Here is a 22,447-nt window from a genome sequence, read left to right as displayed (position 1 = left end):
GGGGGAGGCTTGCTGATCTTGCTTGAATCTTCTTCCTCCTTGGGTTGCACCAAGCTGGTGGAGACTGCCTTTTCTTTGACTACTGCCTCCTCACCTGACTGATTGACTTCCTTCAGTGCCTCCTTAAGCAAATCCCTTTGATATGGGACTGAAGGGCCTCCCACATAGTGACGTTGAGGTTGGCCTTCTTCATTTGATCAACTATGTTGAAAGGGACACCAGCTGGTTTTAGAGGACCCTTTGAGGCTACAAGGTCTGCCTTTGCTCTTTGGACGACTTGGGCCTCCTCCTGCCTCTTGTTCCCTTGCATGGTACTTTGGCTTGTATCATGGGCGGCTACATTAGGTGTTGGAGCTTGGGTTGATGTTGAAGGTGAGGCAGTCTCCATGGCTCTCTTCTTTGACCTTGTATACTGCAGCATGGACTCGCCATTTGTTTGGTTCAAACCACGGAATTCTGCCTCCTGCCAATTGACAAAGGTAGAATCCCCTTGTAAGTGAGCCTAGGGGCCAACACTAGGCTGATTTGGGTCATATTGTTGTCCAGAGGTGGTCGGCTCATCTTGCACTACTAAAGTTTGGACAAACCCTCCACTTTGGCATATACCTTGGTTGTGTGGCTGATTGCATGGTTGACACCAATCTTGCTCTTGGGCGAGGTTATTTAGCATTGGAACTATCGCCTTTGAGTTGCTTGTGTTTGTGGGGTTCACACTATTCAAAGGCCTGGCATTGCTCCATTGGTTTTGCCCTTGAAAGGGTGGCATGTTTTGCTGATAATTCTGACTTTGTGCTTGGTAGGGTCTGTTATACTGATTCTGTTGTCTTTTTAGTGCCACCAGCTCATTGCCAAAGTTTTGTAGTAGAGCCTTGACCTCATGGAGCTCATTGGAGGATGTAGATGGCGTGGATGATTGTCCTGCGGGAGCCATGGGGATAGGAGCCAAGGTGGGTTGTTGAGTGGGAGCTTCTAGGAAGAGAGGCATTGGAGGCCTTGGAGCTATCTTCCCAGCCTGGATCAAACAATTTTCTGCTCTTGTGGCTATGTCGTTTGCACCCGGTAGAGAGGCTCCACCCATTGATTGGATCATGACAGCTATATCGTTGTTGAGAGCTCTAAGATAATACAAGAATGCATGATTTGGAGATGGCTTCACTAGAGCAGGAATCCTATTCCATGTCTTATGGAATCTGAAGTTGAAGTCTCCCATGAACTCGTGGGGTGCCCTCTTGATTGTAGTTAATTGTTCCACAAGTGATAGGTGATCACTTTTGTCTTCGAAATGGTTGCACAATCTCTCCCCCAATTCATCCCAATTGTGAATGGAACTAGAGGGCAACCCTCTATACCACTACAAGGCTTTGCCTTTCAAAGATGTGGCTTAAAGTCTGACAGCAACATCATCCTGAGTGATATTGTGGACGGAGCAAATGTTTGCAATGTCTTGAATGTGCTCAATGGGTGTAGTAGTTGTTTCACCCATGAAGTATGGTATACTCTTCAACGCAGCCACTGGTATGTCATTCCATTGAGTCAAAACAAGGGGACTCCCCCCATTGAAGGTAACAAAGACTTGATTTCTTGCCATGTGAAACAATGGTCTATTGATATGAGTGGTAGGAGCCCTTGATAGCAATGGTCTTGTAAATGGAGGAGTAGAATGAGACCTGGGAGATGGAGTGTTTACAACCTCGACACCCCTGACTAATGATAATGAAGATCTGCCTCTCCTCCTTCTAGAGCCTGCAGATGGAAGCTCTATGAATTGAAAACTGCCTCTAGAAGACACCCTTGTATGAATTCTGGGCATGAAATCCGCAACCGACCTCGGAAGTTCGGAGGTCCAAAGTTGCGGAGTATGACTGCTTCGGCACCTCGGGAGCTCAGACGTTCTGAGTGAGGAAGTTCGGGGTTTCGAAACCTGGGAGTTCTGGGGGTCCAGGTCTAAGCACCTCAAAACCTGGGGGTTTCGGGGTTCCGAAGTAAGATGCCTTCACTGACTTCGGAACCTGGGGGTTTCGGGCTTCCGGGATTAGCAGAGTTGCGTTGACCTAGGAACCTGGGGGTTCCGGGGTCTCAGAGTTATGAACTTTGTGTGAGCACGAACTGGTCCTTGAGCAGAGTCGCCAAGTGCTTGAGAGATGACTGCCTCAAAAGGCCAAGAGACTAAGAATGGCACTAAATCCTTAGCATGTGAATTGAATAAGTCCCACCGGGCGTGCCAAAAATTGTTATCACAAAAGCTTGCACCCTTGCTAAGCTATCAACTCAGCAACCTTGTGAAACATGGAAACAACCCCAAAGTGTGGGACCTTGCGCGAGGGGGTTGAATCTTCAGAAGAAGGCCGGCTTCCTTCACACTCCAGATGCAGCACTAATTCCTAAGTCTACCTAAACAAATTGCAGAGGTAAAGGGAAGAGAGAATGCTTGAAATAAAAGGAGGTGATGCACCAAGAAGAGGTTGTTCCTCCCCCTACCGAAATGACACAAGTAATTAACTGAAACACCCTGAAGATGCACAACTTTTCAATTGTATGAGTGACCCCAATGCATATATGAAGGTTAGAATTCACTGAATGCCAAGAAGGGAGAAGGATTCCCACAAGTCACACTTAGAAAACAAGTTGACACAGCATATGTGAAGAGAAAAGGCTGCAAGACATACACCTATGATGGAGGTAAGAAAGCATACACAACATACATTAGTTGAAAAGAGGCAAGAATGGCGATTTTCAATTAATCATAAGGCCAAAAGCCAATCTTACAATTGCAGAAATGCAAAAATACAAGTCTTCAAGAGAAGAGAAGAGCATAAGGAAGCTCAAGGCAGCAGGGAGGGAACCCTTTACAATGAAGCTTAAAAGCCATTATATAGAAAATGGTCACAAGGGTGATCATGACCCCTACATGTCAGTCTAGAAGTGCAGGGAAGTGCATGCACTTGACTTGTACATGCAAGCAACCTAGCCATACCCACAAAGGGCAATCCTGAGAAGGTGGATTGACTAACCTTCCAAAGTCAGGCATGACAGTCATGACACAAGTCATCAAGCATGGCCCCGTACCTCTCTTGATGGAAACCCTAACAAAACATTTAATGCACCCTCGTGGCTCCACAAAACAAAGTGCATAAGTCACCAAAACTATCGGAGCATTTAAAGCCTTGAGTGTCGATCACGCCATTTGGAAGTGTCGCCAGTCGGAAGGAAGCCCGGAGACTTTGGAAGTTCGGACTCCCGAAGTGAGGAAGACAAGGGAAGGAGCAAGGAACTTCGGAACCTCAGGGTTCTGGAGTTCCGAAGGAACTAGGGAGAGAAGGCAAAAGGGGAAGGAACTTCGGAACCTCGGGGTTCTGGAGTTCCGGGGAACTGCTCAAAGGAACTTCGAAACCTCAGGGTTCCGAAGTTCCGAGATAGAGAGGGAAAGGGTTAAAGAGAGAAGGGGAACTTCGGAGACCTGGGTCACCGTACTACGGTGACCATGGTCATCGTAGTTGGGGAACTTCGAAGACCGGGGTCACCGTAGTTGGGGAACTTCGGAGACCGGGGTCACCGTAGTTGGGGAACTTCGGAGACCGGGACCACCGTAGTTGGGGAACTTCGGAGACCGAAGTCACCGTAGTTGGGGAAGGAACTTCGAAACCTGGGGGTTCCGAAGTTCTGGGCTAGAAGGACGAGGAACTTGGGAACCTAGGGGTTACACAGTTCCGGGGTTGAAGAACAAGGAACTTCGGAACCTAGGGGTTCCGGAGTTTCGGGGTTGAAAGACAAGGAACTTGGGAACCTAGGGGTTCCAGAGCTCCGGGGTTGAAAGACAAGGAACTTGGGAACCTGGGGGATCCAGAGTTCCGGGGTAGGAACTTGGGAACCTGGGGGTTCCAGAGTTTCGGGGTTGAAGAACAAGGAACTTCAGAACTTGGGGGTTCCGGAGTTCCGAGGTTGAAGAAAAAGGAACTTCGGAACCTCCAGGTTCCGAAGTTCCGAAGCAGGAAAGAAAGAGGCTAAGGCAAAAAAACTCGGAACCTCGAGGTTCCAGAATTCCGGGAAGAGAAAGAGAGGGCCAAGGAACTTCCAACAAGGCAACACTTCAAACCATGATTTCACTGCTTTTCTCCTTGATCAACTGGGCAGCACTGGTCCATGGAACATATCTCTGATCGATTCTCATTGATGGACCAAGGGTGTCATAAAATGACAACAGTTACAGGAAAAAATATGGAAAATTATAAGTTATTGCTGTTAGTTAATTCAATAACCCACGCATTTTCAAGAAACCTTGGATTTGACCAAGTTTTACCAGGTCAAAGCCATGTCAATTTAGCCCCAGCATGGTCCAGGCATTGGGTGCCGATTAAACATGGTTAATCATGTTTTATTCTCCATTTTTGCTTCTATAATGGTAATATGGCCATGTTCGCATGGTCAACATCAAAATGAAATGTTTAAAATATAATCAATTGCACTCATTCAATCACCCCCCATTTTTTGAAGGATACTATCTGGGAGAGGCATTTCTAGGTCTATACTGAACCTTGCATTGTTGAGGACACCAGGCTGCCAGGATAACTCAGAAGCTTTAACAATTTTTCCAGAGTTTCTCTAAGTTCAGGGATCAGGGGGAGAGAGTTTTGGAGACTGCAAGTCTTTTACTAAATTTTGGGGATAGCAGGGAGACAGCAATCAAAGTGATATATATAATTTATTATTTATATTTTTGAACTAAAAATAAATGAAACAAAATAAGAGAAACTGAAATTTTAAAAGATACTAGATACGTTATGTTGAATGTGTAATAATATGCAATTGATTCCATTATCCATCTAATAATCAAAATATGAAGCATGATTTATATTTCGATGTCTCATAAATGGTTCAATCAATGTTGCATCATTATCCATCTAATAATCAAAATATGAAGCATGATTTATATTTCGATGTCTCATAAATGGTTCAATCAATGTTGCATCTGACAAGTCGTGACTGATAAGATCTAAGAGATACTCTAAATAGAATTTCGGCATTATGTATACTACACAGGTACATTGGCTAACAAGCTCAAAAATCAGAAACATTGTCCAATAGATATCTAGGAAACTGCTCATTCCTAGAACTATTGGACTCAACTACCTCACACAATAGGACCCCAATTGACAACACATGATGCTTATCATCAATATGCAATGACTCCTTGGGCTCTATATCCCACCATGTCGTTAAGCTCTCTATATATTAAGATGTCTTGTGATCAAAGAGATAGAAGGCTTTGTGTATAATAACAAGCTTCCCTACTACTCTAAAGGTAAATTCATTCCACTTAACAAAGTTGATGAAACTATATGTTCAACAATTCCTCTCAATGGCTTAGGAACTAGAACCTACAAGAGGGGATGCAACAGTCCTAAGTGAGTTGTATGGTCACCATTAGCCATCTGGCCTCTCCTATGCCAAAGCGATCCTGTCTATCCATGTTGAACTCTTAAAGCCAGCAAGTTCAATCAGTTTGATGATCATCCATTGTTCTAATTTTTGAAGCTCCATCTAGAACATTTTCTTGAAGAACTTCATGATGCCCTCCTTCACCTCCTCATCATTAATTAGGACAACTCTACCCAGCCTTCTCACATACCATTTTGCATTCATTGTATATGCAACCATGTGTAAAGGGGTCTTCAGCTTATCCCACCTTGACTAAGTAATGGGCTAAATATGCCCACAGTATCTCTAAGGTGGGATATCTCTCACCAATGGTGATCTTCAACTAGATTTGAGGTAATTCACATCTCACCAGAACACATCACTAACCACAACCTCCTTCACTCTCTCCACTATTTTGTCTTGACTCTTGGACCCCCACACACCTAGTCCACTCTTGTGTCATGAAGTTGCAGTCTCTTGCAACTCAAGCATCCTTTCCAAAAACATAATCAGACGCAAATCAGGTCTCAATTAGTTTGAGGGATTATTCCCTCAAAAGGAATAAAAACATAATTGCATGGAAACAAAAATGGTACCAAATACAATTACAGCAAATTTTGAAGACCCCATAATACAATAAAATTAAATAAAACAATTATTAAATATACGTAATACAACAATTATAAAATATACATACTCAAATCATTTGTGTCAAATGGCATAGAACTTTAAACTGAAAATATTTAATCATATATATTTTAGTTTTAAATTTGTAGTTTATGATATTTACTTTGTTATATTATATTTGTGTCATTAGTGATTTTAACCAAGGAAGCAATAATCGTTTGGGGAATTAATCGGCAAAACAAAAGTATAAGATTTTTTCAAAAAATCAGGAAAAAAATCGGAAAAAAATCAAATTTACAAAAAAAAGTAAAAAAATTGCAGAAAAACAAATCAAAAACTACTTTTTTTTGATATTTTAGGGCATTTCCATAGCATAGAGATATTGTAGGCAAATAAAATAGACAATTGAACACATGAATTGCAGGAAATAGATTTTCGTTGTTTATATTCATATCACTAATTACGTTGCACAAAATATTCTACACCATAAATAATATCTAGATGGTGATAGATGTCAAAATGTCAATTACAATATAGTTTGTGACTTTGAACAAATTCAACTTGTAAACTAAGTACAAAATTCCAAAATATCAAATGTAGGCATTGACATGCTAGAGGGCAGGAGGCCCTGATGATGAAGATCCCGAGTGATAGCCTGTCCTAATTCGTTCAACCCATTGAGGACCAAAGTTGGCTTGCCTCATGATATCAAAATCTTCAATCTCAAGTGAACGATCAGCAACAACATAATCATCATCAACAACATCATCATCATTATCAGCATCATCAGCAACAATCAACTCACACTCTAGATATATCTCATCGAGGTCAATTGGCAAGCCATCCTCAATAGTTCCTAATATTCCCCATGTAGAAATTAGTGTTTGCCTTACAAGTGAAAAACACAATGAATAGTGAATACAATTTCAAAAACTGCAGCTATATATGAATATTCTCAGCTTGAGCTTTCCTTATCTTCAAACAGAGGTTATGATGAGCAAATACCAAGTCATTCATCCGTCATTGTGATAGGCGGTTGCGTTTCTTGGAATGTACATGTTCAAAAACACTCCAATTACGCTCACAAGCTGATGAGCTGCATGGTTGGCTCAAAATGTGCACTGCCATCCACCTTAAATTTGGTATTTCGTCTCCAAAAGAAGCCCACCATGCAGCTGAAAAACACATTATATGGAGATGATATTGTAAGACTAAGAATATCTTATAATCTTAACAAACTTAATGAGCATGTTGGCAAAATAAAGAGATTGTCTAAAGCTTATAGAGTCTACCTGAATGGTCTTTCTGCTTTGTATAGCAGCCCTAGAAGAGAGAAAACCCTTTGAATGCTTGTACACTTCCAACTCTATCGTAGCCGCATCAAATTTTTTCAAGTCAGGAAACATTTTTTCCATGCACTTGAAGAAGCCATGTATCTCAGCATCAATTTCCATGAAGTCAATATTACAGAATAACAAAGGATTGAGCAAGTATCCTGCAGCATGGAGAGGAGTGTGCATCTATCCATCCCATCTCCTATCAATTATGTCCCACAATGGCATATACCTATCCCTATTATTTTCCAGCTTACTCTTTATCACCTCCTTGGCCCTATCCATGGCCTCATACACATATCCCATGGGGGGTTTTCCCCATCCACTCTGAAAATTCTACAATCTGCTCAATTGATTCCCAAAAGGTGGTAGAATACATATACTCTACCACTGCTATGCCATTTGCTTGAGTTATGAAGCCAAACTCCATCCACTCAGCTGAAACAAACATTTGCCTCAAATTACCTTTCTGTTCACATAATGTTTGTAATGCAAGGAAATATGTTGCAAATCTTGTCACCCCTGGTCAAACTAGCTCCTTGCCTCCTATGAAAGAGCGCATTATAGCCAAAACCCTCGTGTGATTATAAACAAATTTGGTAACCTTGTGAGCCTTCTGAAATGCCGCCTTAACCCATTCAATTCTTCCAATGTCTTCTAGGGTTAGATCAAGGTAACGTGTTGCACAAGGTGTAAAAAACATGGAAGGGTATTTATCTGTCAGAAGTCTCCCTGCAGCAACACAAGTAGCAGCATTGTCTGTGATAAATTGAACCACATTTTGTGGCCCTACATCCGTAACTACCACGTCATACATCTCAAACAATGCATTTGTGGATTTCATCATATTAGATGCATCCACAGATTTCAGAAAAACAGTGCCAATCTCACAAGAGACAAGGAAGTTAATGAGTTTGGTTCTTTCTATCTGTCCAACCATCTGACATGATACTGCAACCAATTCTAGCCCACTGTAACCGATGTTGTTTAACAACACCTTGAATATCCTCTACTGCATCTTTCAGCATACCAACCCTCAATGACTCACAAGATGGGGCTTGAAACCTAGGTCCTACGGCTGCAATAGCATCTACCATGGGTTGCCAATATGGATTTCTGGAAGCATGGAATGCCATGTGAGAGGAATACCAAAAATTACCAATTGCCTTCTTTGCTTGTTCAGTGACAGTTTTCCTCCATCCTGTACTCTCCAAAGTGGTTTGTGATCCTAGTGTAGTATGAGGTTGGAAGAAAGTATTAATGTTTCCTCCACCTGTGTTTGGTCCACGTGCTATAGAATTAGGTGTTGACCCATCTTCGCCATCCTCCTCACCCAAATGGTTCGTCCTGGGATCTACAAAAATAGAACCTAGTTCAACCCCAATTCTTGCCTTTTTGGCCTTACTCTCAACAATCCCGTCAAGAGATTGCTTTGCCTGATATGAGACATCTAGAGGGCATGCTTTGCATATCACGGTGTTATTTCCTCGTTCTTTGGACAAATGCCATTTGAAACAATAAATTCCACCACTGATCTCTTCTAGACACCAATTGCACTTGATCTTCGTGCTACCAGGAATTGTTGTGCAATGTGTCCACGCAAAGTCTTTTTGACTTGGCATTGTGATCAAGAATTAGTTCTGCAAAAACATTTTAGTTCAGTCTTTTAGCATTTAAATGTTTCAGTTGTATGTTCATAAGATTACTATGTTTAGAAAACCTAATTAAATTAAAAATTATATTTCACATGTGAGGTTCTCTAAATTAGATTGGAGGTTCTCTAAATCAGAAATTATGTTCTAATCAGCATTATGCCAGACGTGAGATGTTCTAATCAGAAATTATGTTTAATCACATCTTCAATGATGCAATCCCAAAGCAAAGATACAATACCCCATAGAGCAGTAGTCTTAGATAAAGGCAGTAAGGTATAATGACTTTTACATAAAGGAGTAAAGTCACAAAAGCGGTGAAAGCTAAAGAGCAACTGATAGCCTAGTGCAGTCCCATATCAAAGAAAAATTGAAAGCAATGATGAAAGGGGCTCAAAGTGTCTACTCTTAAGGTGATCTGTGAAGAGTTCTATATTGGGATCATGGGAACATGGAGGTGATATGTTGACAAAAGAAACAGCCAAAACCTATGATAAGAGTGGTCAGTATACAGTCCTAGGACAATCTTAAAGCTTTGACAGTCACAATAGCAACATTACCCAGAGATAGTAAGTCTATAGAGGCCATGTTTAGTGAAGACAGAGAACATCAAAGGGCTTTTGTAATCAATAATGGCGCATTAGATATGACTAAATATATAAGAAATGGTAGTTGAATTTGTCATACTTATTATACTTGCAAACTGAATATACATAATCCTGAAACTATACACAGAAATATCTTATTTCACTGAAGAAAAAATAAATTAAATGTAAAACAATATTTATAAGAAAATAGGAGAATACAAGGTGTTACAGCCTCATAATGATTGCTTTCCTAAAAACAAGTATCTAATTAATATACAATGTATGATGTAATATAATAAGAGCTGACCTGTAAATGAAAATGAAAATGATTTCTCTATATAAGAAAATCCCCAGAAACAATCATCACCATTTTGAAAAAGCTAACATAAAATATTTTAGTATTTAAGAGTGGTAGGAAGAAATCTGTTCTGTAATACCAGGTCAGAAAAAGAGCAGAGAAAAACAAAAGACCTAACAATAACTTGACAATTACATGTGAGTTCTTGCTGTTAGCATGAAATATATCAACTGTGTCCTTGGTGCTTCATATCAAGATCATTAAATAAAATAGTGTTTCCTTCCTTCTCAGTTGTCTTTAAAACTATCTGAGTGAAATTGTGAAATGAAAAATAGTTCTAATCATACTCAGTTATTGACTTATAGTCTAAGATGAGATTGAGTCTAGTTGGTTTTGGAAATGTTAGACCGTTGGGAAGGATAGACTGATGAAAAATGGACGAGTTGCAATCTATAAAAATATTTCATCATATGTACAGCACAAAGATCAATTCCTTGCATGCGAAATTGGCACTACACATCAAAATCTAACACCTTGAAGAAAAGAGAGATAATACAGCACATTGATAACAAAGGCATAGAAACCAATCAAGAGTGACACGAAAGAGTGATTGGACCCCACAAGATATTAGGGTGGTTCTTTTAGGGATACCTTTAATAAAATGATACATTTGGCAAGGACTGAAACTATCACCTATGAATTCGCCCATTCTTGAAATTTTCACAGGGACAAGTTTACCTATGGAAAGTTGAGTCATTACATCTGATCAAATGATCCATAATTAGTGTGGATAGGCCACTACATAACACATCAGCATGACTCCTATCAACCTGAATCTATATTGATTGATTAAGTTGCTGTTCCTTATGCAAAATATCAAAAGAAAAAAAAAGTTACTATATTCCAGTGTTGTCCGGTGAAAATAATAGGAAAGGAAGCTTGTATAACCAAATTAGAGAGCACAGAAAACACATGTACATGAAGAAAACAACAGCAATCGACCTGGAGAAACCCAAATGGGAGAAAATTCCGAACCAGTGAGTGATCTCCTCCTCAATCAACTATCTTATGAGCTATTACAATAGTTGTTTACTGCCTTAAGAGGCCTTCATGGACTTATCTTGTACAACCTCAAAATAAAATTGTAAATAGAAATACCTCAAAATTTGAAGTCGCTGGTAATGCCCTGTCACATGACAAAAAAAAACCTTCTAATTGCTTCCTTTCGGATTTCTATTTGCTTTCTTTCAGCTTCAACTTCAGCTATTTATCGATTTTTGCAGTCATTTTAGGGTTTTCGCAGTGAGTTTTTATGGCAGGATTTTGCACAGCGATTAATCGCGTTTCTTTGGAGATTAAACTGGAAAAAAATCGGTCAACGATTTTTTGCGATTTTTTGGGAATTGATCGGGAACAGTCCCGATTGCCGATTAATCGGGAGTAATCGGGTTTTTTTCCCAACTATTGCTTCTATGATTTTAACTGCGTGAACAAATTCTTTTTAAAGTTAAATATTTTATGCAATTTTTTATTGCTTTTTCATAACCCTAAATTAGATATGGCACTAGATGGTGGGGTGCCATATGCAGACATATTGCTTACAACCCAAATGGGCTCATATATGGATACATTCAAATATGCTATCTGTCATATCTAAGATTATTGCATCTATATCTCAGATCTCATACATGCATCTAGGTGAAGGGAGGGAATAATCTGACAACACTAGACCACAACAATTCCAAAGAGATGTGGTGGTTGCAAATAAAGATTTGCGCCTCCACCTTCATTATATATGCCACAACCATCTTGACCCAATGTACTTGAATGCATTGTTTATGGCATGCACATAACAAAACCACCTACACTATTAAAAAGACTAACTTCCTAAAAAAACCATGTCTCAATATATGGAATTGAAAATATACATCCTTACATTTTCTTAAACAAACAATTGCCCCAAGGAGATAACACCCATCCTTACATGAAACTAAAATATTGATTAGTGAGTGATGTCTAATATTCATCGACCCATCCATGATAGGATGGTCATGAGAGATGCATGTAGCCTTAATCTCCTCCAAAAAAATTCACCTTGGACTAATTTTTGTCCAAGATGTTGAATCTCGAATGTATCTTCCCAAAAGGCATATTAAATATACATGCTCTAGCTACCTTAGACATGGCCTACGATAAGGAGAGCAAACAACATGAAATGGAATACCATTCAAAGGAGAGTTTGCCAATTGACTTGTTTGCCTTATCTCAATCATGTGCAATGAACATGTCCATAATTGGATTGGAAGTTGGTCCCAAGGCTTCACTCCACCCCCCCTAAAAAGATGGAATTGTGGCAAGACTAGAAATGGAAACCTACTTGGAAGTCCTCGAGGAAAAGGTTGATAGAAATGGAATAGGGAAAATCCCCCTAAAACAATTTGATAAATTAGGCCATCTAATCAAGCATGGGTTTCTCACAAACCCCAACCACTTTCCTAATGATAAGAAAATATGCATTCACCCTAGTAATGCTGCCCTACCAACCAAGAGACCAAATATTGCTTGTCCAATACTGACTTCCTTCTTAAAGTATTTGCTCTAGTTATACCAATACTGATGACAAAATGCCACAAATGATTGTTCTTGTTAAATAGTCCTTTGTCTCATCAAGCCAACATCTTACAAGAGCATTCAAACTTTGCAAACCGCACAACTGAATTTTTAATTTTGGGTTGCCTCTTCCCCTTCTCCAACCTACTAATTTGCACTACCTATTTATTTCATTACCCCATAATCCTCGTAATAATAAATCAAACTGGCACTACAAAAACAAAACAATGATATGAACTCAAAAAAAAAATGTACTAAAACACAGCATGTTTAGCCTATTTAAACTGCATTTTTTGGTCGAACTGCAAACAAAAAAAGAAAAGCATTTCAGGCAACTATAGAAAACAAAACTGCAACACATTTAACCCTTTTTGTCTATATTTTTTAAGCCAAACTATTAAGGGAAAAAAACAGAACTTAGGGCAAGTGCCAAAAAAAACATTTCCTTAACACAATGCAAAGATATCCAAACTAAAAACAACATTTTCTAACATTCAAAAAAAAAAATTAAAAAAAAAACAAGTTCGTTCATTCACTCATTAAAAATCTATTCAACAAAAAAATCTGTTTTTTTCAACTTATTGAACGAACAGAAAATTAAAACAACATTGTCCAATAGTTCAATGTGGTTAAAAATTCAATTGAATTAAAAAACAAACTTCAAATTTCACAACTGAAAAATAAAACATGAAGCTTTCAGTTTGGCATTTCCAAAGAGAAAAAAAAAGTTTAATTTTAACATATATACCTAGTTTTCTTTGTTACTGATTGTAAAACGACCTTCCTCTTCCTCTTCCTCCTCCTCTTCCTCTTCCTCTTCTCTTTTCTTCCAGTTTCGGTAAATGCAAAATAATAGTGGACATAAGGTTCTATTAGCGCCCAATTTGATTGTGTCCAATTATGCTTGAATCCTAGCCCCTTTGGGCATCTGGTCCTATTCGGTTCATCATTTATAGCTGGTCTAAAGTAATTCCTAATGGGTCTCCCTTGGTCAAAGTTTGCATATAAATGTTCTCCCTCTTCATGCCCCATGTGTCTATCATGTGGTGGAAGTTGCATAACTCCCAAAACATCTAAGTGAGGAACAAACTCTGCTGAACTAATTATCATAACCTTATTTATCAAAGAAGAGTTGAAGGAATGACACTAACTCAAATATGATATGATCAAGATAATGGCTATTCAATCATTGCGTTTTCCAGAACAGACTACATGCCTCAAATTAGCCTAACAAAAGTCTTCAAGGCTCACTACTAAGACTCAATTGCAATGCCTCTATCTATAGCAGTACAGGCAGGCTAGGAAGGCTAGTGTGAACAAATCTAAGCCTTCACAAGAATAGTGATGTGCACCCCAATTAGATCGACTAAGTGCAAACCCAAAATAGGCATGTATTCACTTGCATGTTAAAATGTTCACACTTGAAAGTTCACTTGTGCATACTAAAACTAAGGTTGAATTTATTCACCCAAGCTAAGCTTACCTAATAAAGCTTAACATTATTTTACTCTAGCATCCCCCCTTAAGAATAACTTAGGGAATGTGTGTCCAAATTGTTTCCATTCCAAAGCTGAAAGATAGTGTCAATGCCTATATACAAAAAGAATCGCCCACAAAAGAAACAAAGATAGACCCAACAACAAAAAGAAGAAAAGAGAGGGACTAGGTAGCCCCCTCCCAAGGAATAGCCTCTTGAACCCATCAAAACTCATAGATGAACATGCTTCCTAAGAAGGAATGGTGAAAACATCTGCAACTTACTCCAAAGTATGACAAAATTAGAGATTGATGGCCTGCTCATAAACATGCTCTTTGATGTAACGCATGTGGGCCTCGATGTGTTTGGTCTTGTGATGGTGGACTAGATTCCTTGAGATTGGATGGCACTCTGATTAACACATGAATTACAGAAGGTCAATGGAAGGGAATGCCAAACTCAATAAGAAGCCACTGAAACCAAATGGTGTCCATCACAACATTAACAGTCCCCCAATACTTAGTCTCTATGAAAATAAAGCAATAGCATGCCTCTTCTTGCTAGATTAACATACGGGGCTAGAACCAAGATGAAAATTATAACCAGATATGGGCTTATAATTGTCAAAATCGCTTGCCACATCTGAATTTGTAAATCATCCCAAATTTGTATCTCTACTTGTTATTTAGTGAATATTGTATTTGTGTGTGCCCTAAACATAGAGCAATATCCATTCGGTAGCTCTCCAATGAAGTTCCTGTAGTTCTTGAATAAACTGAGAAACCATACCAATAACCAAAGGCATAAGAAGTGTCAAGACAAGCGTGAATCAAGTTGATGATGCTGCCAACAAATTGGTAATATAAAATGTCATCAACCACTAGAAATAAATACTTAGCATTAAGTTTGACTTCAAAAAGAAGGGGTGTTGGTGCAAGTTTGCAATCAACCATGTGAAATGGTGCAAGAAGATCAAGAGCATACTTAGTTTGTATTAGACTTATCTCAAAATCTAAGTGACCTTAATTAAAAAAGGCAGTGCAAAAGACCCAAATTAGTCACGGTAAATCTATCCTATATAGTCAACTTCATTAAACCAATAATAGAGGAGAAACTGCACTTGTGATGATCATCACATATAGAACCAAGATAAGAAGTGCACCATCCCGTCACAATATAGGAATTGGATTTCAGTGACAACAAGAGAATTTTGTGGAAATAAGGAATCTATATTGGCATAACAAGGTTAGGGAGTATGTTTAAATCCATAGAGAGATTTCTAAAGTCTACATACAAAAGAAGAATCACGAGAAAGTCCTTGTAGTTGCTCCGTATGTATTTCCTCTTAAAGATCCCATGAAGAAAAACACTCTTTGAATCCATCTGAAGTACATCCCAATGACAAAACAACAAAAATGGTAAGAGCCAAGTTGATGGAGTTCATTTTAGCAATGAAGGCAAAGATCTCAAAGTAATCAATGCTTGGAACTTGAGAGAAGCCTTTTGCCACAAGTCTTTCTTTGAACTTAACAATGCTACCATCTGCAGCATACTTGGTCTAATAGATCCATTTGTATTGTACAACTTTTCTTCTCTTAGGAAAAGGAATTAAATCACCTAGTGTGATTCCTTAAAATGGGATTGTTTTCTTACTCCATTGTTGAGTCTCATTCTAAAATAGGATATGCTTCACAAATAGATGGTAGCCCTAAAATAGTGGCAATGTATATGAAGCATTAACTTGATCTGGTAACCAGTTCTCCAAATATCTAAAGGATCTCAAACTAGTGAGCCTATTGCCTATAGATTTTGGCAAGCTTAGAGTGGCAAAGAAGCAAGAAAAGTAGGGGAGTCCTCTATATCAAACAAATGAGTTTGAGGATGAGGTGAGTCCTCTAATACATTGCCAACAAGCAAGGGATCCAAAGTAGAGGAAGAAGAAGTGATGGAGGATAAGCTAAGACAACTTTCCTCGAATTGTACATTCATTTTGATCAACTTTTGAGTATCATGATGCAATAACTGATGCCTTTTGACACCATCTAGATCTCCCACACCAATGCAAGGTCTAATTTATGGTTCCAATTCCTTAAATTTGTTTGTTGTAATATATGCCCATGAAGGAGAGCCAAAAACTTTGAAAGTGCTTGCTTGTAGGTCTCCTACCACTCAAAGTTTCAAAAGGAGTGATACCTTTTAAGGATTTGTGGGAAGTGCAGTTTTGGATATAGTTAGCTTAATTTATGACCTCAACCAAGTACTATGGACCAAGTGAATGAAAATGAATCATGCAGCTGGCCATTTTTTTCAAGGTACTATTATTCTACTGTTCAACCTTATTCTATTGTGGACTCTACAAAACCACATACTAGAGATCAATACCTTATTACATAACTCCTCAAATATTGATTCACATATTCCTTATCATTATTAGTTCAAAGAATCTTGATGACATACCATGAAAAATTCTCTATAAATCTTTGAAGTCAAAAAAGTGCTCATACACTTCAATTTTTTTCTTATGAATGCAAAACCAAGTGAATTTAGGGAAATCGTCATCAAAGGTAAGTACATATTGAGTTTTCTTGAAGACATAGATGGGAAGGTGCTCAATAGATTATTGTAAGCCATTTCTAAAATTTGTGAAGCTCACCAAGACTTTCTTTTTCCAAACTTCTTTATAAATTGTTTTCCCATAACACATCCCTAACACACCCCATTGGATAAGTGGAATTTAGGAAGCCTTGTAAGTATATAATGCTGACTTAGCTACTAAAGATAGTGGTAGTTGAAAAGGCTGAACCGAAATTGTCTTTCCAACTAAAACTAGAGCATCATCTATAATGCCCCCTTCCTGGACCGTTCTATATTTCGCCCTGAATTCACAAACAAAATGAAATAAAGCATACCATATAATTAGGAATATAAATTTTACTTTAGGAATAAGATGTGCTATGTCCTGTCTTGGAAACCTGCACTTAAGTTAGTTAACATTATAGACATGATTCATGTGACAATTTTATTATTAAAACAAGGAAATCATATATTCATTAATAGACAGCAAGTATGATGATTACATGGGATCTCATCCACGAAAGATATGGAATGAGGATGTAATGTCCCCTTCCAATTTTTGTCCTAGAATTATAATTATATCAATTTAGCATTAGGGTTACTCTTAACTAGTAAGGTTTATGATACTTCTTACTAGGAAGACCAACATATTTCAACATAACTATCATGCTTCGATTCAATTATTGCAACTAATGAACATTTAGCTTTCATAATACATTTGATAACTCTTATATTTAAGCCCCACTCCCTACCTCTAATCTAATCCTCAACCCTACGAAGGATGGGGAATAACCATGTTAGGGTGCTAGAAACTATCCTCCACAAATAGTGCCTTTGTATGATGTAACACATGCCCATTCCACCGCAGGTCATATCTATTGCCCTTGTCTGGTGTAGCATGGTCCATTCCATCGCAGGACTTACTATCTTGCGAGGTATTAATACCACCTCTCCCTAACATTCCCACATTCAATCCTTCTTAGGGGCAATAGGAAAGATTAAAGATTAGGCTACCATATAACAATTCTTAATATATTAAGAATGTCGATGTTATGAACATATTCTAATAATTTATATATATGAATTTACTATCTTAGTCCATTTGCATATGTATTCTTCTATTTAGAATGAGTTCATTGATGAATGCACTTTGCTATATTATTCTCATTATTAATACTTATAATATATGAATATAAAGATAAACATAATTTTGCTCATATTATGTCATAGAATCTTTAATTATTAACTTTATGAAATAATAATAATTAATTGTTCTAATAAAATAGATTCAGCATACTAGGCTGTGGATTGATCGATACTTGAGAGCCAGTTCTTATTAACTGCTCTTCTATCTTATCTGCTCAATTGTGTTATCATTAGAGACTTTTGATTCCTTTCCTTTATATCTCTCAATTTGAGGGAGAGGTCACACCTCTTCATCATGTATGGGCTCTGCACTTCTGATTCCCAAATTATGCCACCTTCAAATGAGTTCTCTTCTCCCTTTTATACCTCATATTTGGGGGAGTCACAACTTATCATTTCATGCCTTTTAACCATTCATTAAGTTTAATCAAATTTTAATTATATTTAATTATATTCTACTCTATTTTAATTTAATTTTTATTTTTTTATTCTTTTGTGTTTTAATTTTATAATTATTATTTATTATTGAATTATATTTCAAAGGCGGGGGACATTACAAATGAGGCATGATAGGGTGCCCTAAGATAGTCGTTCTCCCTTCATGCAATCCTCCTCCATTCTTCTCCATGGCTGAAGATCTTGAGTTCAATAATCCATCAATGTAGAAGTTAGAAGGGAGATTGCAATAGGGTGCCCTTAGCAATTCTCCCTCAACCACAGTATCATAGGGTTTCTTAGTAGCGGTTCTCCCTCAATGCAACTATGGTAGGGTGTCCTATAGTGGTTCCCCCTAATGCAATCCTTCCTTCTCCTAATTTGATTGGTTATTGAAGGCAGATTTATACATACATTCCAGTGCATGGGTATATGTTTACTACATGCAACAAATCATGCCTTAGCTAATAAATGTTCCTTTATTCATACAATTTATGTAACATTAAGATTTAATAAGTAGCGGTTTCAGCATACCACACGAGCTGTACATAATAATCTGTGATACCACGTTCACCTATTTAGAGGCTCCAGCTCGGACCAGGTCTGCTTGGGTCTTGGTTCGCACTGGGTTTGCAACGAGCGCACACCAAGGGCCCTGGGTTCGCAGTGGGTCCGTGTTCGCAGACCCACAGTAAACGCAGAGCCTCTGGGGTGCACCCGGGTCACACCTAGGCAAACCTAGGTTCACCGACTGGGTTAAGTCACAAAAAGTGACCTTAAAACATTAAAAAAAAAAAAAAATTGCCTTGTTCAATAAAAACACCCTAATCCGCCCCTTGCTAAATACATTTCAAACCTAAAACAACTTCATTTGCTCATCTATTCTCTCTTGGGTTCATTTTGGCATTTTGAAGGGCAAGTGATTATTTTCGAAGGAGATTGTTCATGGAGTGCTTGACGAAGGTGGAGAGCTTCCACAAAGGAGATTCAAGAACTTAAGGTAAGCATGTATCCCTATTATTTGGTCTTTTAATGAATTTTTTCAAGTTTTTTTTTCTCAATTTTTTTGAGAAAAAAGATAAACAAGTTCTACTATTTTTTATAATGTTTTTTCATACTTCCATTGGCTTTTACATTGTGTAATCCTGTATTTTTTTTAAATTTATTCTAATTTAAAAATGTTTAATTTCTTATAATAGCAAAAAAAACAAAATAGCAACAAGTTCGAGTTCAGTGGGTGTTGGAATACAAGACTCAAAACCAAAAATTTAAAGTTGATAGATGATCTCCTTTATGGAATTATACTAAAATGCATCAACAACTTCTAGGAGGTGGGGGATATGAATGGACTTGTAATTTTTATAAAACCAATTATAGGTGCTCGAATTATAGAGTGAAATGTCACTTTTGTGGCCCTGTTGGGAAAGGGATTAATTTGTGTGTAGGGCCAATTGAGAAAGGGTTGTCTGCAACGCAAATAGCAGCATTCATTAGAGAACAAGAAGACATTGATCAAGCTATAGCAAGAGAAAAACTAAGAGCTAATCCATCTGCAAGCAAAACACCAATGACTTTACCTAAAGATCATATACTACTAGAAAATGCCCCCCGTCATCTTTTCTTGGAGATACCCACTATGCAAGATGAAGCTGAAGTAGAAAATCCCCTTCTTTCCCGCAAAAGAGGCCCATTGGACAAAGCATTCAAAATGGAATCAAGAGATATTGCAAAGCAAAAATTTGTACGTTGCCTCTATGCCAATGTTCTTCCTTTCAACTTGGTAAAATCACCATATTGGTGGGAGATGGTGACGACAATCAACAATGCACCTACTGGTTTCACAAGTCATGGGTACGAAAAGGTGTGCACCACCTTATTGGCAAGAAAAGAATTTTGTAGAGACATCATTCAAACCGATTAGAGATTCTTCGGTTGATTTGGGTGTTTCTATTGTTTCTGATGGATGGAAGGATTGCAAAAACCGTCCATTGATAGATGTTATTACAATGTCCCCCAAAGGGGCAATGTTTTTAAGGGCAGTTGATTGTGAGGGGCAACTTAAAGATGCAAAGTTCATTTCTAGAATCCTCTTTGATTCCATAGATATGGTGGGACATGAAAATGTTGTCCAAGTCATCACAAACAATGCAAGGGTATGCAAGGGTTTGTAGGGCTGCAGGTGCTTTGGTTGAACAAAGATATTCACGCATTTTTTGGACACCATGCACCGTACACTCCCTCAACTTGGTGATGCAAGCAATTGGCACTCAAATAGAGTGGGTGAAGGAAATCTACCAAAGAGGGTGAGGAGATCCAAATGTTTGTGACAAACCACCATATGTCACAAGCCATTTTCAAGAGCTTCTCAAGGTTGGAATTGCTGAAGGTAAATTTAATTTATCTATTAAATTTTATTTATGCCATGTTTAATTTTATTTTGGATTTTTTTAAATGTGTTATTGACATATTTTTTACATGAACCTAGGTTGCTGAGACCTGATTTGCATAACATACAATAGTGATGAGACGACTTTTGAAGGTGAAAGAGGCATTGAGTACCATGGTTATTAGTAACCAATGGAGTATTTGGAAGCACTCAAATTCAATGAGGGCCCAAAAGGTTAGTGTAGTGTCATAAAATTGTGACCCTAGCAATTTTCGACTGCATGAGGGTCCTCACGCACGCAAGATTGAATCCTCTAGCCTGATCGAAGACCGGAGATTGCTCAACCCTCAGAAACAGCTTCTTTCTTGGCCTCTGCATCACCCCGTTCGCACTTTGCCCTAGAGAAAGGGGTAGGACGGGGGCGTAGCGCCACTGTCCCCCCTTGGACAAGGGTGTGGCGTCACTGTCCTCACAGGACAGGGGCGTGGCGGCACTATCCCTGCCCTATTTTGGGGCAGGACCCTTCCTAGGGTTGCATAGTTGGTTGTGCATTGGGCAGGAAACTCCCTCAATGTCGACCCGTGACGAAAATCAAATCCAGTAACATGTATTTAGGGGGCATTTGTCCTCTCATTTGCATAAGGTGGAATTTCGATAAGGTCATGTTGCATAAGCGATCAAGCATTCAAGAGCCTTCAAGCGTTCCTTTCCAGCATTGAGCATTCTCAAGTCTCCCTTCAAGGCTAGGTGTTGCATTCAAGTCAAGGATTCAACCATTGAAGAGGAGATTGATTCCAACATTCAATTCCACACAAGCATTTCTATCAGCACTGCTATCATAACCTCCCTTGAGGTGATTTACAATTCAGTCTTTCATTAACATTGCTTGCAAGTACTTTCTTTCATTACTTGGTTAATTCCAAAACTGGGGTTTGACCTAAAAGCAAACCCCCAATCCCAACCCATTTTCCTCTCTTTTTTGTGTGTAGGTTGCAAGTGCGCAGCTGTACTTTCAGATTCGGGTTCCATTTGCAAAGGCGGGAAAACCCTTTTTGTTTTGCGGATTTTTCAAAGGACCGTGTACATTCCCGCCATGGTCCGAGCAACTTTTCCTCAAATTCGCAAGGCGACTTTGTTTCGACATATTACTGTCAGATCCAAGTGCACAGCTTCATCCCATATACCGATCTTAAGTTAAAATCAGTTCTTTGTCACTTTTGCACTACATAATTCAATCAATTTCTTTCCATTTCAAATAAGGAAAGAGGGAATCAACTTATCAATCCCATTTCATTCAGAATTCAATCTATCATCTTCTTGTGGAGAGATTGAATCTAGTGAATCCTCCTCTCCTCTTCCAAAAGTAATTCGGTGAAAAGTGTTTGAAGGGTAATCAATAGTGAAACTCTCATCTCTCCTTGAGGGAAAGGGTAGTTTTCCTCTTGATCTCATCATTCACCATTTTCCCCACATCACATTTTGGTGAACCCGACATCTTGCATGCTTTCCTTTGAACAAAATTGCATAATTTTCATTTGCAAGTTTAAATTTTCTGCAAACTTAGTGGTTAAATCATTCAAAACCCTAGTTTTCAAAATCAAAATTGGACTTGTGATTTGTAAAAATTGCTTGTGGTTATCTCAGATTTGAAAAAATTGTCTTGTTTATCAAATTCAATTTCCTCATTGTCTTGTTCAATTTGCAAATCAAATTTACAAAATTAAGAGGTTATTTGTTAAAACCCTAATTTTCAAAAATCATCTTGAACTTGTGCAAAAATTGGATTTACATTTAATTTTCAGATCTCTAATTGTTCTTAGATTTGTCTTCAATCCTACAATTCAAATTTTCAATTTCCCCCCTTTTTCCCAAAATTCAAATTTTAAAATTAAGTGGTTAAGGTCAT

General features: G+C 38.3%; 2 protein-coding genes across 2 annotated transcripts in view; both read right to left on the bottom strand.

Moving 5' to 3' along the window:
• The window catches only part of LOC131031111 (uncharacterized), a 125,450-nt gene that overhangs the window by 14,876 nt on the left and 88,127 nt on the right, over positions 1 to 22,447 (bottom strand). The window lies entirely within an intron of this gene.
• On the bottom strand, positions 7,054 to 9,004 carry LOC131031112 (uncharacterized). Its single transcript, XM_057962145.2, has 2 exons — positions 7,335 to 9,004; positions 7,054 to 7,217 (listed from the first exon to the last, which is right to left on the bottom strand). The coding sequence occupies exon 1, from the start codon at positions 8,996 to 8,998 to the stop codon at positions 8,282 to 8,284; it is 717 nt and encodes a 238-aa protein (XP_057818128.2). The 5' UTR covers positions 8,999 to 9,004; the 3' UTR covers positions 7,054 to 7,217; positions 7,335 to 8,281.

The sequence above is a fragment of the Cryptomeria japonica genome, chromosome 7 (genome assembly GCF_030272615.1).
Source record: "Cryptomeria japonica chromosome 7, Sugi_1.0, whole genome shotgun sequence".
NCBI classification, from domain to species: Eukaryota; Viridiplantae; Streptophyta; class Pinopsida; order Cupressales; family Cupressaceae; genus Cryptomeria; species Cryptomeria japonica.
This window is presented reverse-complemented; position numbering and strand designations above follow the sequence as displayed.

Coding starts and splice junctions, on each gene's coding strand:
- LOC131031112 (XM_057962145.2), bottom strand. CDS start 8,998: ATGCCAAGTCAAAAAGACTTTGCGTGGACACATTGCACAACAATTCCT.